Genomic DNA, 14,960 nt, shown 5'->3' with positions numbered 1-14,960 from the left:
CGGCTCTTCGGGGAATAACATATTTGCTACACTAGGTTGATGGCCTTCATCACAAACGCCGTCATCGAGGCGGACGGTGACTCGAAACCTGCAGTGCGCCTCGACGCAGGCTGATGGGAGCTTGGTATCTTCCACAACGGCGATGTCTTCTTTCAGCAGTATAATTGTCCGTGTCTCTGAGCCAGAACCGTGCTATAGTAGTCTGAGGAGCATTAGGACTCACGTTGACATCTCGGTGACCAAATTAGCCTGATGTGAATCCTGTGAAATTCTAGGTCACTATCGTGCGCCATCACCCTGTACGCAGATTAGCGGCCCGGTATTTAATGCCACATACCTCCACAAACCTACCAACAAATTGTTGGATCCCTGATTTGCAGACTCAGTGAAGTATTTCGTTCCAAAAACAGACAAAGAAGCTGTTAAGTAGGTGGGCGTAATGTTTTGGCTCATCAGTATATAAGATTAGAACATAGAAGGTCCTCCGCAGGATAGGTGAGTAACGAATATAAGGAAGACTCTTGACTAGAAAATAGGTACAGGATGTTAGGACATGAGTTGAGGCACCATGCCATAATTTCTATGTTATTAAAGAAAGCCATAGAGAGCAAAAACTGTACAGGACGGCAGAGACAGGTGTATATCAAACAATTTATCGAGGACGTTGGGTACTTCTCTGATAAGAAGAGGATGGCACTAGAGAGTAAGTCGTGGCAGGCCGCTTCAAACCAGTCAGAAGGCCGGTGAAAAAAGAAAAAAAAAACCTCTAAATAGGACAACTTTGGTTAACAATACGGACCGAATATACAAAATACTGCTTAAATCACAAGCGAATAACCACCTTCATGCCAACGACAATCGATATTTGCGGTACTTGAATTATAATTGTTAACGGTCATTAGATTGTGTTGTGTTCCCAATCATAAATGTTTTCATTTTATTTTTGATAAGTCCCTCAGTAGCTAATAAGCAGAAGCCTCGCTGCCTTTCAGCGCTATAACCTAGGTAAACCACTACAGTCAGTCGCATGGATGAGATATCTAGGAGAGAACTTCAAAACACAACAGCAGCTGACGCAACTACATGACTTTTGTACAAGCGAAGTCAGTACCATACTACAACTACAATTACATTTCTATTTCTCAAATTGCTAGTGTGGACGGAGGGAACTACCACCAGTTCCCCCAATTCCTGTTTCATTCGCCAAGGGTGAGCGACTGTGTCTCCCTATTTCTTTTATTTTATCATAATGATCATTTCACAGGATATATGCGGGAGGGAGCCATATGTTACTTGATTCTTCTCGAAACTGCAATCAGTAAAAACCTCTAGATGATGCACAACTTTTCTCTTGTAGCGTCTGTCACTGTGATTGGATGAGCATTTCGTGTTGCTCTCGCACTAACTAAACATTCTGATACTGCTCTTCTGGAGGTCATCTCTTTCTTTGTCACCTCCTAATCCTTCCTAGTAAGGTTCACTCATTGTTGAGATTGTACAAAACATTCGGTCGTAGATCTTTGGCTATGTAAACAGGCCCCTGGGTCAATGTGTAGACGCTTTACATATTCACTGGTTTCAATACAGTGTTAACTGAACGGCATCGGTGAAGATGTGTAAGAGAGTCCTACTGTCCTATCTTACGCGTTTCAGTAGAGCAATCTCCCTCATTCCCTGCCTTTAACTCAGCCACCACAACACAGTCTCGTCGATTGTGATACAGAATCATTTCAAGTGGTCCAAACAGTCACATTGTTTAAGAGACTATCTGCTTGCGATGTAAGTGCCAGCAAAACGACCACTACTTCATAGTTTGTGATTTTTTCGTGTCAAAGGTTGTAGCTATATTAATTGATTTGCATTACTGTCGTGCATCACTGGAACATCAGCCCTATACTAATATCTGCTGTTTCTTTTTGCCCACACACATCAAGCAAGGACTACAACAGTAAAGTTGAGGGAATTATGACACATTCAGTCTGTCAGTACTTCAGAGTCATAACCGTTAATCGGATAAGAGGTGACGAAGATGACACAGCTAAGAAAAGGTATTTACATACGCTGTATGGTTTCTTATCTTTAGAGCGGAGTATGGGCAAGATAAATTTTTAATCCTACGAATGTCACAGAAACAAATCAGACGATGTTATATAGGAATAAAATGAGGAGGTATGGCTATTAGACTGCCTGACATGAAAAGCAAACCATCTATAAGGGAGGGAGGAAACGAAATGAAACCTCACAGTTTTGGAGGGTATGTGATGATATTTTAATGATTATAACATTGAATCAAATTCACGAAGAACTTAGCAGTGTGAGGCCACTTATCAGTATGGCGTTCTTGTGTTTCATTGCCTATGAAATATTCGGCTGTGCAGATAGAGATAATCGTTGTTTAAGGTTCAGATATCTTGAACGCAGTCATCGCTTTTTGATCACCTCTCTGCCAAACACACACATACACGCATACATTCTCTCTCTCTTTCTCTCTCTCTCTCTTTCTCTCTCTCTCTCTCTCTCTCTCTCTCCAGAATACATGAAAATACAGCGGAAAAATGCGCTAGGGTCAAAAGATCGAGGTGAGCGTGTTTGCCTAAAAATAAACCCAATGGGCTCGGTAATGATGGGCTCGTTAATGATGGAAAGCTTTCTCCCTTGTTTAGTTCTAGCGTACCAAGCTCTCTATTCAGTAAACTGAAGCGTTAACTGTAACATGAAGCAAATATTATAGTGGTTTTACTTTTAACGTAACTTTCTGCTGTTGAAAATACAAGGTAAGGAGATTTCGCTGTGTGGTTATGTTACGAGCCAATCTCAGTAATTAATCAACCAAATGTATAAGGGTTATTCAAACATACACTCTGATCAAGAGACTATACCTGAGATAAAAATTCGTTTTTGTCAGATGCTTACAGTGATAATCATACAGATTTTTAAGCACTTTACGTTAATTGGAACCAGGATGCAGTAAAGATTAGTCTACGTAAGCCGTGCATTATGTTCGCAGAATGATGGGAAAGATTTGACCAGCTTTCTTATGGGGCTGAAAATACTCTTGTTGTTTATTTCGCAACGAACTAGCTAGAGAGGATGAGTTATGAAACTGAGGAGGATGTCGACAGCAGAATGATAGTTACGCTAACGTGAACAGGGGCGGGTCATAAATACTAACTGTGACGAAAGACGCTACTGAATGTGATGCCACGGAGCGGCGATGACGGCTTCAGGCCCAACTGTGAGCATGCTACAGCCAACCCAATTCCAGATTTACGTCCATGATTTCATGGCAAGATGGTTTGCTGTCGCATTCTGGTTCTGACACAAAACAACACGTGCAATGTTATTTATTGCGCAGGTAGTCTTAAGGTGACGCAACAGCAGAACTTTTGACCGATTTTACAGTCTCCTGTTTCAGGGTTACTTTTTAAAAGTCGTGGGATTCCAGTTATGGAATGTTACGGGGGACATATTCCCTCTATTTTTTTCACTGCAGCTCGATTTTGATGATAGATGTAAACGCAGACCTTCTTAAATCAGCGTCAGGGACTTTTTGAGCACGCCATTCGAATTAAAATGCTACTGTTCGGCAAGTAAAATTATAAAACCTGTTACTTCGTTATTTTCATTTTTAACTTCTTGTAAGGACTCAAATTTGTGTAGAACGCTCATTGTATCACTTATAGTTTAACACCACTGATCAAGACCTACTCTGTGTGAAAGTATAAACATACAACACGAGTAATAACTACGCATATTTATCAAACATCATGACCTGCATCCATCTTTAAAGGGTGTGTTGATTGTACTGCAGTAACCACCTTCGCAAGAAAAAGGTTAATCTACTGGCTCCGTTTGAATGCACACAGACATTGAATATTTTGGACGAGATTATATCCATAAGGTAGAAATAACATGTATAGGACTGCAAACGTTTGAAATAATCGAAAATACCGTATAAGTAAACCAAAACAAGCCAGTAGGATTTTCATCGTTCACCAAATGGCTTTTTAATTTATTAGGCACATGTCACGCGGACTTGCACCATTTGAGGGCGCGTAACTGAATAAAGCTTCAACGTAACTCCAACATCCCGTAAGTTACAAAGAAAAGTTTCAATATGGAACACACACTTTAGAAAGGATAAATAACTCACATCTTATCCGACACAGGGATCGCGGAGGCCACAAAATATTGAAATCTGATAGGTTATCCTAGGTTTACCCATTGGACTATTTAAAGTACGTTGTGTTATGTACCAATTTGTCTGTCATTCAACACATGAGTATCTTTTGAGATCAGCAGCAGCCAAAGACACTACAATATGTCGCCGATCCCCATCAGTTGTTATACTCTATTGTTTGTCATAAATAACCGAGATTCGTGACCGACGTCGCTAAAGTATGATAATGCGAGTGCGGTCGATCTGGAGGTATTAGTTTCAATCCTGGCGGGGGAAGAAATTTCCATGTCCGTCTATGTGCTTAAATGGATTAAATTCTGAATCTCTGCGCAGTTTGTAATTGAATTCAGATGTGTATTTATGAGAAATATCTGTCGGGTGGTGATGACAATTTCGGCATCCCTCTTGATGCTTTTCAAAAGGGGTACTCTATATAAACAACCGCTTTTTCTCTCCCTTCTGTTAATTGCATATTCGTCCATAACACAAACAGAACATCGCAGTCCACAAGAACTTATCACAGTAATTCAGACGATATAGATTCACACATGTAACTTCATTGACACATCGGAGGTCGTGATGGAAGTCATCTCTCTAACTATCTCCTTCCAAAGAAACCAGTGCAGAACACCCATCTTGACCCCGACAGTGTGATCTGCGAGTGCGTTTAGCTTTGATTTGTCACATACAGAAATTAATCCAAAATTTAGATTATCTGGTGACACTTTAAAAGCTTTTTTTTTTAACTTTTATAATATAAATATGAATCATTGTAACAAAAGTATCTTGCTGTTATTTTATTTTAATATTTTCATTAATTTTAGATGAGTAATGCCCATTGAGTTTTACGTAAATGATGTGAAAATGTTTCATTTATTTATTCTTCTTTCCAGTTATTCTTGAATTTGTAAATGGCAATTTAGTATACTAGAATATCCTACATATTAAATCAGATATAGTACCAAATGCAGTCGAATAACATATTGGCTGTGAAGTCTTCTGATTTAATTTTTGTATTTAAAAAACGTGACAGTGCTTCGTCCATGGTGACGTCCTATAGTTTCCCATTATCATTACACTGTCACGTCGCCTCTCTTTATTTGCCTGAGCATCTCTACCACATCAGTCATAATGGTGTTATTGTCAACAGGATTTAGATACTGACGCAATAGAAGACAAAGAGAATGTGAGAATGAAATGACTGGAAACCAACTCAGGTCAATGTCGGGATTTAATCTGCAGCACCGGTGATCTTCTCATCCGAAATACTGTGCGTAACCCTCTCTGCCTGCGTCCTTAACGTCCTGTCACTTTACTTTCTTCACATCGACATTTTTAATAACTAGAAGTTGCTGAATCGGCATTAAAGTTTATGGTAAGTGCTAATTTACGTTTCGTGCATTACTTTTTACTGCTAACGAAGACGCCGAGTATAAAGGGGAAAGTTTAAGAGACTGAATTTTTGCAGTGAAATCACAATAGAACACCAGACCCTCCTGATTCATGTTTCATGTGTTCTAATCTTGACGTAAAACATTTGATAGAAACGCCATATCCGATTCCTTTCTCAGTTCTCTCCTACAGAGGCAATACTACATCCATGCCCGAAACCATTAAGCTTAAAATACAACCTACAAATATAATAAAATGTATTTATTTGTATGTATTCACAATTAATTCTGGTTCCTGTCATTCCTTCAACGTTTCTGTTGTTCTCTCAGCTAGCAATTTGAAAAAAAGAAGGAGCAGGGGAGACAGCCTTGTGGGACACCGCTTGTTTTCATTATTACATCAGTGTCGCGACTGATGTATGATTCGAATATTATTTACAGTGTTGATGTGACACAAAAAGAGCTTGTCTTTTTTAGTTTTACAGTACAAATTTTGTGCAATATAAGTGACTAAAGCGTATTAACTCGAGTTGTCATTAGTGGGTTGTCATCTTGTGTTCTTTGAAATATCATTAAAACATTCGAATTCAAAACTGTCACCTGGCTCGGTCACAGGAATATACAGGGTATTAAAAGATATAACATTCCATACTTTGAGAGGTGGCAATATGGACAAAAAAAGTTTCCAGTAAACATGGGCTCCAAAATTCATACTTTAAGAACTAAGAGCATTTGTTCTTCTTCACTACCGTTAAAAACCTTTCTTCTACTGCAAGCTCTTTGTTATTACGAACAACCTAAAGAATGCAGTAAACAAACGAGGACACATTCCTCTGTGGTTGTCCATGGGCACAGCATGCAGTAAGCATCTGTTAGTGTTGCTACTGTAAACTGTATTCACAGTTTTGGGTAAGCGCAGCGCACATATTAGCTCTAATGGAAACATTTGTGTTCTGACAAGTTCTGAAATGGTTTTACATTCAACTTTTACCTTTGCATGTACCAGAATAATGGAGCCTGTTATTCCACACGGGAAATGGCGGAAGATGCTTCCATTTGCCAGACCATGATAAAATATCATGTCTGCCATTTCCCATGCTGTACCCTGGGACAATAACATAGGAATATGCTTCGTTTGTTCACTGAATTCTGTAGGTTGTTCGCAATAGCAAAGAGCTAGCAGTAGAAGAGATGGGTTTCACAGAAGAGATGGAAAAGTGCTCATAACTCTTAACGTATGCATTTTAGAGCCCATGCTTACAGGACAATTTTTGCTTCCATACTACCACCTCAAAACCATTGGAATATTTTTTTAACACCCAGTATATTACATTATTGTGAACTATGTTGATGATCAAACGCTACTGTTGAATGCCTCCCACAGTTACTTAATGCTGGAAAAATATGTCAACTGAATGAACTTGAGTTTACACATTATGTACGCACTAGAGAAAAATCTTGGACCAATGAACTAGCGGCCGGCTGGTCCCGGCGGAGGTCCGAGTCCTCCCACGGGCATGGGTGTGTGTGTTTGTCCTTAAGATACCTGTAATTTAGGTTAAGTAGTGTGTAAACTTAGGGACTGATGACCTTAGCAGTTAAGTCCCATAAGATTTCACACACATTTGAACTAGCGGCTGATGAATTTACTGCAGACACTTCCGGAAAAGTTACAGGCTGACCATGAATCACTTCATTGATAAACAGACAGTAAGATCTTTAAAGGAGAAGAGAAAACTGCCGGTTTGAGTAACCGAACGTACTTATTTACTACGAAGTAAAATATTTGTGATTTAAGACGTCGGAAAACAGCCACTTACAGAACAATTCAAAGCGTGGAAAATGAAGTATAATACAATAGCTTGTGTTTTATTGACCACTACCTGTCGGTTGACTGCTGCTTGATGGTTCATGACAAACTTTGCATCAATTTGGACAACTTGAAGAAACGTGCTGACAGGTGTATGATACTGAACGCGTGCTTTAGAGTGACGCAGAGTAAAAGTCTGTACCATACAGAACTGTATCCACTCCTATTAACCTGTTGCATTCTTCCGGCTGAGACAAAGAAGGGAAGGTGAGGTGGAAAGGTCGCAAGCCTAACTGTATCAATTTCGTCATTGCTATTGGAAAAAATAATATCTCTTTGAACTTCTTGTAACCCAGTGACCTATGTCATCTATTCCACATATTAGCAAGAACAGGTCAATAAGTACCTATACTTGTTCGGAGTAGTCTGTTGCCAGTAACTATGACGCGAAGTAAAGGACTGAACTTGTGTGTGAATTATCTGTAGAGCAGGATTTCTCAGACTATGTTCCGCGGGAACTGGATAAGTGCCTATCGAAAAACTACTCATAACATGGCGTTTTTTCGGCATTTTAACGATACTAATTATTTTTTAACTTTTTAAGGTTTCTGTATTTTAGTTATAATTCAAAATTGAAGTAATCACTTAATAAAAAACGTTTTTAGCATTTTTTTGAAATTTTATTAACCTTCAATGTAAACAATGTGTTCCATCAAAGCACTAGGATTCTCAAACTGTTTGTCAGTGGAAAAGCTCGGGAACCCCTGCTCTAGAGTGAGAGGTACCTTGTGCTAATATCTTTTATTAAAGCCTGGGACTAGCACGGAGGATTTTGGGGTTCTGAGGCAGTAAGTGTCATTTGTTGTTCGTACTGTTGCTTGTGAAAGGAACGTATCTGACTGGCATCGAAGTCGTTCAGAGTATCAATTATGGCTTTATGTACAAGGTGATAATTATTGAACTGTATGAATAAAACGTAAATTAGTTAGAAACTACGGCGTGTACACGCTTTATTCAACATGTAAACGTCACTACAGATATTCGGATTTAGGTTATGACATGCTCGATACGCCTGCCATCATTGGCCATGACGTGGCGCAGACGATTTTCAAAATTCTGCATGACCCACTGAAGTATCGGAATATCGATGTTGTCGATGACCGCCTCAGTGGCTGTTTTCAGTTCAGTAATGGTTTTGAGGTTATTGCTTGTCTTTAATATAGCCCACAAAAAGAGTCGCATGTGTTCAGATCCGGAGAATATGGCGGCCAGTGGAGGCTCATGCCAGTGTCCTCTGGGTACCCCAGAACTAGAATGCGATCCCTAGAGTGCTCTTCCAGGACATCAAACACTCTCCTGCTTCGATGGTGTCGAGCTCCGTCTTGCATGAACCACATCATGTCGAAATCGGGTTCACTTTGGATAATTGGGATAAAATCATCTTCCAACATCTTCACGTACTGTTCGGTAGTCACCGTGCCATCAAAGAATATCGCACAGATTATTCCGTGACTGGACGTTACACACCACACAGTCATCCGTTGAGGATGAAGAGACTTCTCGATCGCGAAATGCGGATTCTCCGTCCCACAAATGCGCCTATTTTGCTTATTGACGCACGTGCCCAAATGCAACTGAGCTTCGTCGCTAAACCAAACCATACATGCGCATACTAATTTCCATCATGCCCCGCGGCCAACCGTGCACTTTGAACGTCTTAACGCAAACCGTTCAGAAGTTATGACGATTTTATTTCATATAATTCAATAATTGTCACCCTGTATGAAACATCATTAGCCCCAAACGCAAAAGATCACCCCAAATAAAGACGAGCTTGTAGACTGAAGGTTTCTATCTACAGGTCTGTAAATTATCAGTATACCAGCAAGCACTGCCGTTGTTAGTCTTTTGTAGCTTACATTTACAACAAAAGTGTATGACTATTAATTGTTGTGCAAGTATTTGTGTAAAAAAACTGTGTTTGAGTTTCTTGCTTTTTTTCGCAGTTGTAATGGTGACACTTTACTAGACTAATTGTTAGATTAATAAGTTGACTGTCTCTTTTGGGATATTTAAATTCGAGAGTACTAGCAGAATAATGTCATGCCGTAAAGGAAATAATGTCATATACGCAGGAAAGATGCCACAGAAAATTTGTGTTTAATGAGTTAGTTTTATATGGTTAAGCAGCATTCGAAACCATTTATTCTTTTTGCATTTCTCTACGTGGAATGAAAGATCGCTGCAATAAAGTCGTTCCATTTTCTTTCTGAAGAGAAATAGTTGGGCCCATACGTTGCCGTACTGTCGTTTTCTGGGTTGTTCGAGACACGTTCTTATGCTTTCTTCAGCGTAGAGATGTCGATCTCTTGTCCAATCTTCGTGAATCTCGGCAAGTACTCTGTTTCAGTGATGTTCAAAGAAACAAAACATGCATTCCTAAACATGCCTGTCTTCTATTCGATCTTCATGATTGATGCTGCATTATAGTTGGAAGTGACCAGCGGTGGCATTTATTACTTGAAAAGATGGGAATCTGCTGTTTGATTACTAAGAAAATCATTGCAAACTCATACTGTTATAAGCATTAATGAACTTGAAAATTTGCTGCACAAATTAATTATCACGATACTGCATACACACTATATGCGGTGCAAATATCAACTGGGTGCTATGAAGGAAGTAACATTAATCGTTTACTACACAATTGGTAAGGGAACTTGCATTTTTTTCTTTTTCAACAGTCTTGCGCTAAAACTTCGACACTGCAGAAATCTGCCTCTGTTGTCACACCTGCCACTCGCCTCCGAGTGAACCAAGCAGAGCTGCAGTGATGTTGAGATATAGCGGCCGCCTTGTCCTTCCTCAGGAGCCGGCAAATAATCAAGCAATTCTAGCGGCGACGACCGTATCTGCGTGCCAGCCTTTGTTTGTGTGCAAGAAACCAGAAAAACATCTATTTTATCACTTGTTATTTTTAGTGGTAGTAGGAGGAGGAGATCGCTAAACCCTGGTAGAAGAGGCCATTCTTCTTTGGAGGTACAGACGGTGGATATTACAACACCGCTTGGAGGGCCGTGCGATGACAGATGACAGAACGGTTTATTGGGAAAGATTTCAGTGCGTCTCGTTTTCTGCATCGACGCGATCTTTTCAGCACAGATTTGTAGAATTTGTAAGCTATGACGTCCAACAAAGAAAAATGGTAAAGGTTCTTGATATGGTTAGTGATAGTACTGCATGGGGATTTGACATGATTTACAAAATGATGTAGCATTTGTCTATGTACGTGTATAACTCGGGGAACTTTTTTTAATTCCGCATTGCTAGCTTGCGCCCGACAACGGTATCTACATAGTATCTGAGCGCACAGAGATGGACACTTTAAGAGGACACTCAGTTGTCCAGTTTTAAAAGCTCTTATTACTTGTGCATTTCGGTATCAGTTGCGCACTGTTCATAACTTGGTTAGTGCTAATATAATTGCTGAAGAAATTAAACTTTCCAGAACCAGAAACAGTTGATTATAAAGCGAGTCTGCTGCTTCTCACCTGCCGTCACGTAAAGATGGGTTAAGACAATCACGAACATATTCAGCCCATTGTATGTGAATGACACACAGGAAAACTATTCTGCTCTATGCACTGAACATATTTTGCACGACCTAAAATCTCCACAACTTACCAGTTAGATGTATCACGCAGTCTCCTGAGCATTGGTATGGGGGAGTCGTTTAAAGTGTGTTGGAGCCCGCTTTTGCGACATTGAACTGGAAACGTAATACAAGGATACGGAATACGAGTGTCGAATTTTAGCACTTGAGTAGAAATGAGGTTAGTACCTCCACCCCTCGAAAATTTTCTACGTCCAGTTTCGTAATGACAAATAACCACATAGCATCTTGGTTGAATTTATTGAATTTACATATGTTATAAGTAGGCACACCTGTGTTGAAGTGTAATTTTTATGTAACCTACAGGTTATTGCGGTCCTTGGAAATATGGAACTCATCTCAAAGTGAAGAGAGAACAAACACTGTCAGTTGTCTGTGCACTGACCATTCTGATGACAGTGACTGACTTCGGATGAGGTACTGCAACTTATAAAGTGAGAGTCGGATTTTTGCGACATGCTTCTTTTCGCGAATATTATCAAAATATGTCTTTTATCGAATTATAAACAGAGAGATTTTGTACTTTGCGATTAAAAGTATTTTTTATGGTAGATTTGAGAAAGAGCTCTCTTGCTGGGGGTATTACTGGAGTACTGCGAGGAATGATCGACGACGTTATGTACATATTCACTAAGTGGTAAAGGATAATTATAAATAATATACTATTAACCGCATTCGGTTCATAGCAAGTTTGGACTGATACGGATTCAATTCAAAATTCGATTATAGCGATCGCCCATTCTTTTTTTCACATATTAGATTTCGACATTGCATTTCTACGCCGCAAGGAACATATAGTGTGTGACGTAAGGTACATAATTGACTAAAATCACTTTCCCAATTCGTCTTACCGTTGGTACCCAGGAAGAACGATCGTCGGTACACCTTTGTACAATCTCAAATTTGTCGGATTTTTCAGTCGTTATCGTTAATGTAGATGCATGAAGGAAAACATGAAGTTGACTCGTACTGAAAGGTAATCTATCATAATTTAAGGTTCCCAGCGAAGCATATTGCGCCTCTTGTGGCAGCTGCCAATAGAGATCATCAGTAGCTTTCTGCAGCACCTTTGAATCCCGCATATTGATTTTTATTAATCTAATATGAAAATTAGCCGAGACAGACGGAATGGTTTGAAATTTCATTGAATTTCAAGCAACAGGACTTTGCCAGCAGTTTCTTTAGGAAAGAAGAGAAAATGTGTGTCTCTTAATCCTCAAGATTTTAGGTCATTTTGCATGTTTATTTATTTGCTATTATTGTTAGCTCTATAGCAAAGTATTAACCACGGAATTGACTTTATTACTACCGTTATTTCGATTGGGACTGTATGCCGGGTAACATAACATAACTCAAGAATGAATCACTACCACTTTCTACCCTTCCTATCTACTCTTTCTAGCATTCTCCCAGACATCCCTTACAATTTCAACGAATATTGTGACACGTATTTTACAGTTCACATACTCTGTTTCAGGGAACGTACCCAACAACTTGCAGCATTATTAGCAAATGGAACTTAAGCCGTACCTTTGGCAATATGTTCTCACGATTAGGCCATTGAAACTGAATCTGCCAGGGACATCTCTGAATATTTTTTTATTGGAATTTGGATCCAGCAGACAGCAGGCGTGTGCCTGAGGAATGGATGGTGTGACTTGGGTTGTTTCTCGACACAAGGAACGGCGAAAGCGCAGCGACTGTTCGAAATGCCAGTCGGTACTCGAGACCCACGGCTACGCTTTTAGCGAGATGGGGCGGCGCAGGCGCAGGCGAGGAATAAATATAGCTTGCGAGCGGTTGCCTTCCCGGTCGGCGGCGGCGCTGAATTACCGCACGTCCGTGCCCGTGCGTCTCCGCACAACACCGCTGTTAATTAACGCGTCGCCGCACCTGCCCACCGTATATTTAGAAATTGCCGCTGCACTTTTCAAGCGGCCATTCACTTCGCACCGAGCTTCCGACGGCGCGCAGCGTCTCCAGTCTGTGAATCTGCGGGACGAAAGTCTGGCCTGGTCTAAACTCAGTTTTTGGCAGTGCACGCGGAGAGTTTCTTGAGCTGCTTCCAAGCGAGTGCCGCCCTTGTAACCCAACACCACAGACTATTTCATGACGTCTCCCTAACGGGCGCTGAATGACGCGCTCGCTACACGAGATTCTGTCTGGTACAGTGATTCCAGTGGCGCCTCCTGGAACCCTGTCACTTTATCAAAATGTTTCCAGCACCCTATACGAAACCCAACAAAAATCGCTGCGGCAAAGCGATGTTTTCCGTTTTATGACACGTGCTCAGAATCACCGGACTATTCAGATTAAAGAAGATTAAAAAAGATTTCACGACTGTTTTCAGAAACGAGTAAAACAATGAAGATACTTTCTAAATCTTCCGGTTACATCATATCCATCCATCTTACAACAGGAACCTGCTTTGGGATCCGCTGTTGCTTCTTGGTACTCTAAAAAATATTACATTCCGGAATATTAGTTGCCCACTATTTGTGAAGTGATTGAAGTCTTGCGTTTAGCTTAACTTTAGCCATCTATGTCTTTCGTATAGCGCTTAGCGTGAATTATCACGACACGTTGTGTGGTATTTCGAATTTCTGTTGTTACTACCGCTGTAGAGTACTGCTCCAGTAGAATACGATGACCACTGTACATTGCGATGCACTAACATCCGCAATGGGGAACGAAAATCACCCATGACTTCTCAACGCCGTAGTAGCAGACTTGGAGATGGCTAAGGTTGACCCCATTGTGGCGATAAACAGCGGTCAGTACGCGATATGGCGTTTGAAAATGCTTGTAGATAGTGAAACTGTAAGAAGTTTACGTGTCGTTTGTAACAACGTATGAAATATTTGTAGTGTTATACATATTTCAATTCTCTCTTTTATGCACTTCTCACTAACTCCATCCTACAAACCGCAGTAAATGGCTGAATAACGTAATGAAAGCACAAGATGGTGTTTTACTCCCATTCACTAGATAACTATCACTGACTGCTGAAAAACCTAATGCTAGTTACGTCTTAAACGATGAGGGGTACCAAATGAAGCTGCTTCTGTGGTGGACCCCGATCGTACCTACATGCACCACTGGAGTCACTTACAGCGACCTGTTGCTTGTCTCTCTATTGGGTTCATTGGTCGCGGCTTATTCACCATCACTGTACTTTAGTTATCGGTCTATCAGAGGAATAACACTAAGAAATGATGGTATCGATCCTCATCTACGGGAGTAACCTCAGGTAGGTAAACGGGAATCGACATCGGCGCAGAGTATTCCGCTACTTCTCGTTCGGCGTCTCATTACCGTATTGGACGGCTTCTGTAAAGGCGAGAGGCACGTAACACACAGACACATGAAAAAAGGAGCGAGCAGGGCGCAGGTGGCACTTACACCAGAACACTGCCACAAAGTCCTTCTCGTTGAGGATGCGCTCAAGCTGCTTGGCCGTGACCTCCTCGATGACGGCGGCCGCTTCAGCGTCCTTGCTGGGCGCGGATGCCTTCTTAGCGGCGCGGGCGCCGGGGAACGCCGCGGCCGCCAGAAGGGCGAGCAGTAGCAGCCGCACGCTGCCGCCTGCCATGGCTGATGGCTGCTCCTCGCACTGAGCCCCGCTCTGCTGTGTGCGCGCAGCCCTCCCTCGAGAGCGGCTCTGGCGCGGCTCGGCGGCGGCGCGCTGCACCCGCCGAGCCAGGGGCGCCACCGGCGGCGCCGAGCTTAGGACCGTCCGCGCGGGGGCGCGCCGCCTCCCCCAGCCACTGGCCCGCCGCGCTCCAGGCCGCTGACGTACTCCACACGTTCCACGCAGTGGACAGGACACGGGAGAGTATCTCCATAAAAACATCTCGGGAAGGTTACAAAACAAGGTACGCTGCTTGAAACTGCACACAACAGGAA

At 41.5% G+C, this 14,960-nt stretch overlaps 1 protein-coding gene across 3 annotated transcripts in view; it reads right to left on the bottom strand.

Annotated features, from left to right (window-relative positions):
* The window catches only part of LOC126482333 (uncharacterized), a 488,737-nt gene extending 474,011 nt beyond the window's left edge, over positions 1-14,726 (bottom strand). For all 3 annotated transcript variants that reach the window (XM_050106394.1, XM_050106396.1, XM_050106395.1), the window contains exon 1: positions 14,457-14,726. In XM_050106394.1, the coding sequence (XP_049962351.1) occupies positions 14,457-14,646 (190 nt within the window). In that variant the 5' untranslated portion in view covers positions 14,647-14,726. The remainder of the gene's footprint in view (positions 1-14,456) is intronic.
* Between the last annotated feature and the right edge of the window lie 234 nt (positions 14,727-14,960).

This window comes from Schistocerca serialis, chromosome 5 (genome assembly GCF_023864345.2).
Source record: "Schistocerca serialis cubense isolate TAMUIC-IGC-003099 chromosome 5, iqSchSeri2.2, whole genome shotgun sequence".
Lineage (NCBI taxonomy): Eukaryota > Metazoa > Arthropoda > Insecta > Orthoptera > Acrididae > Schistocerca > Schistocerca serialis.
This window is presented reverse-complemented; position numbering and strand designations above follow the sequence as displayed.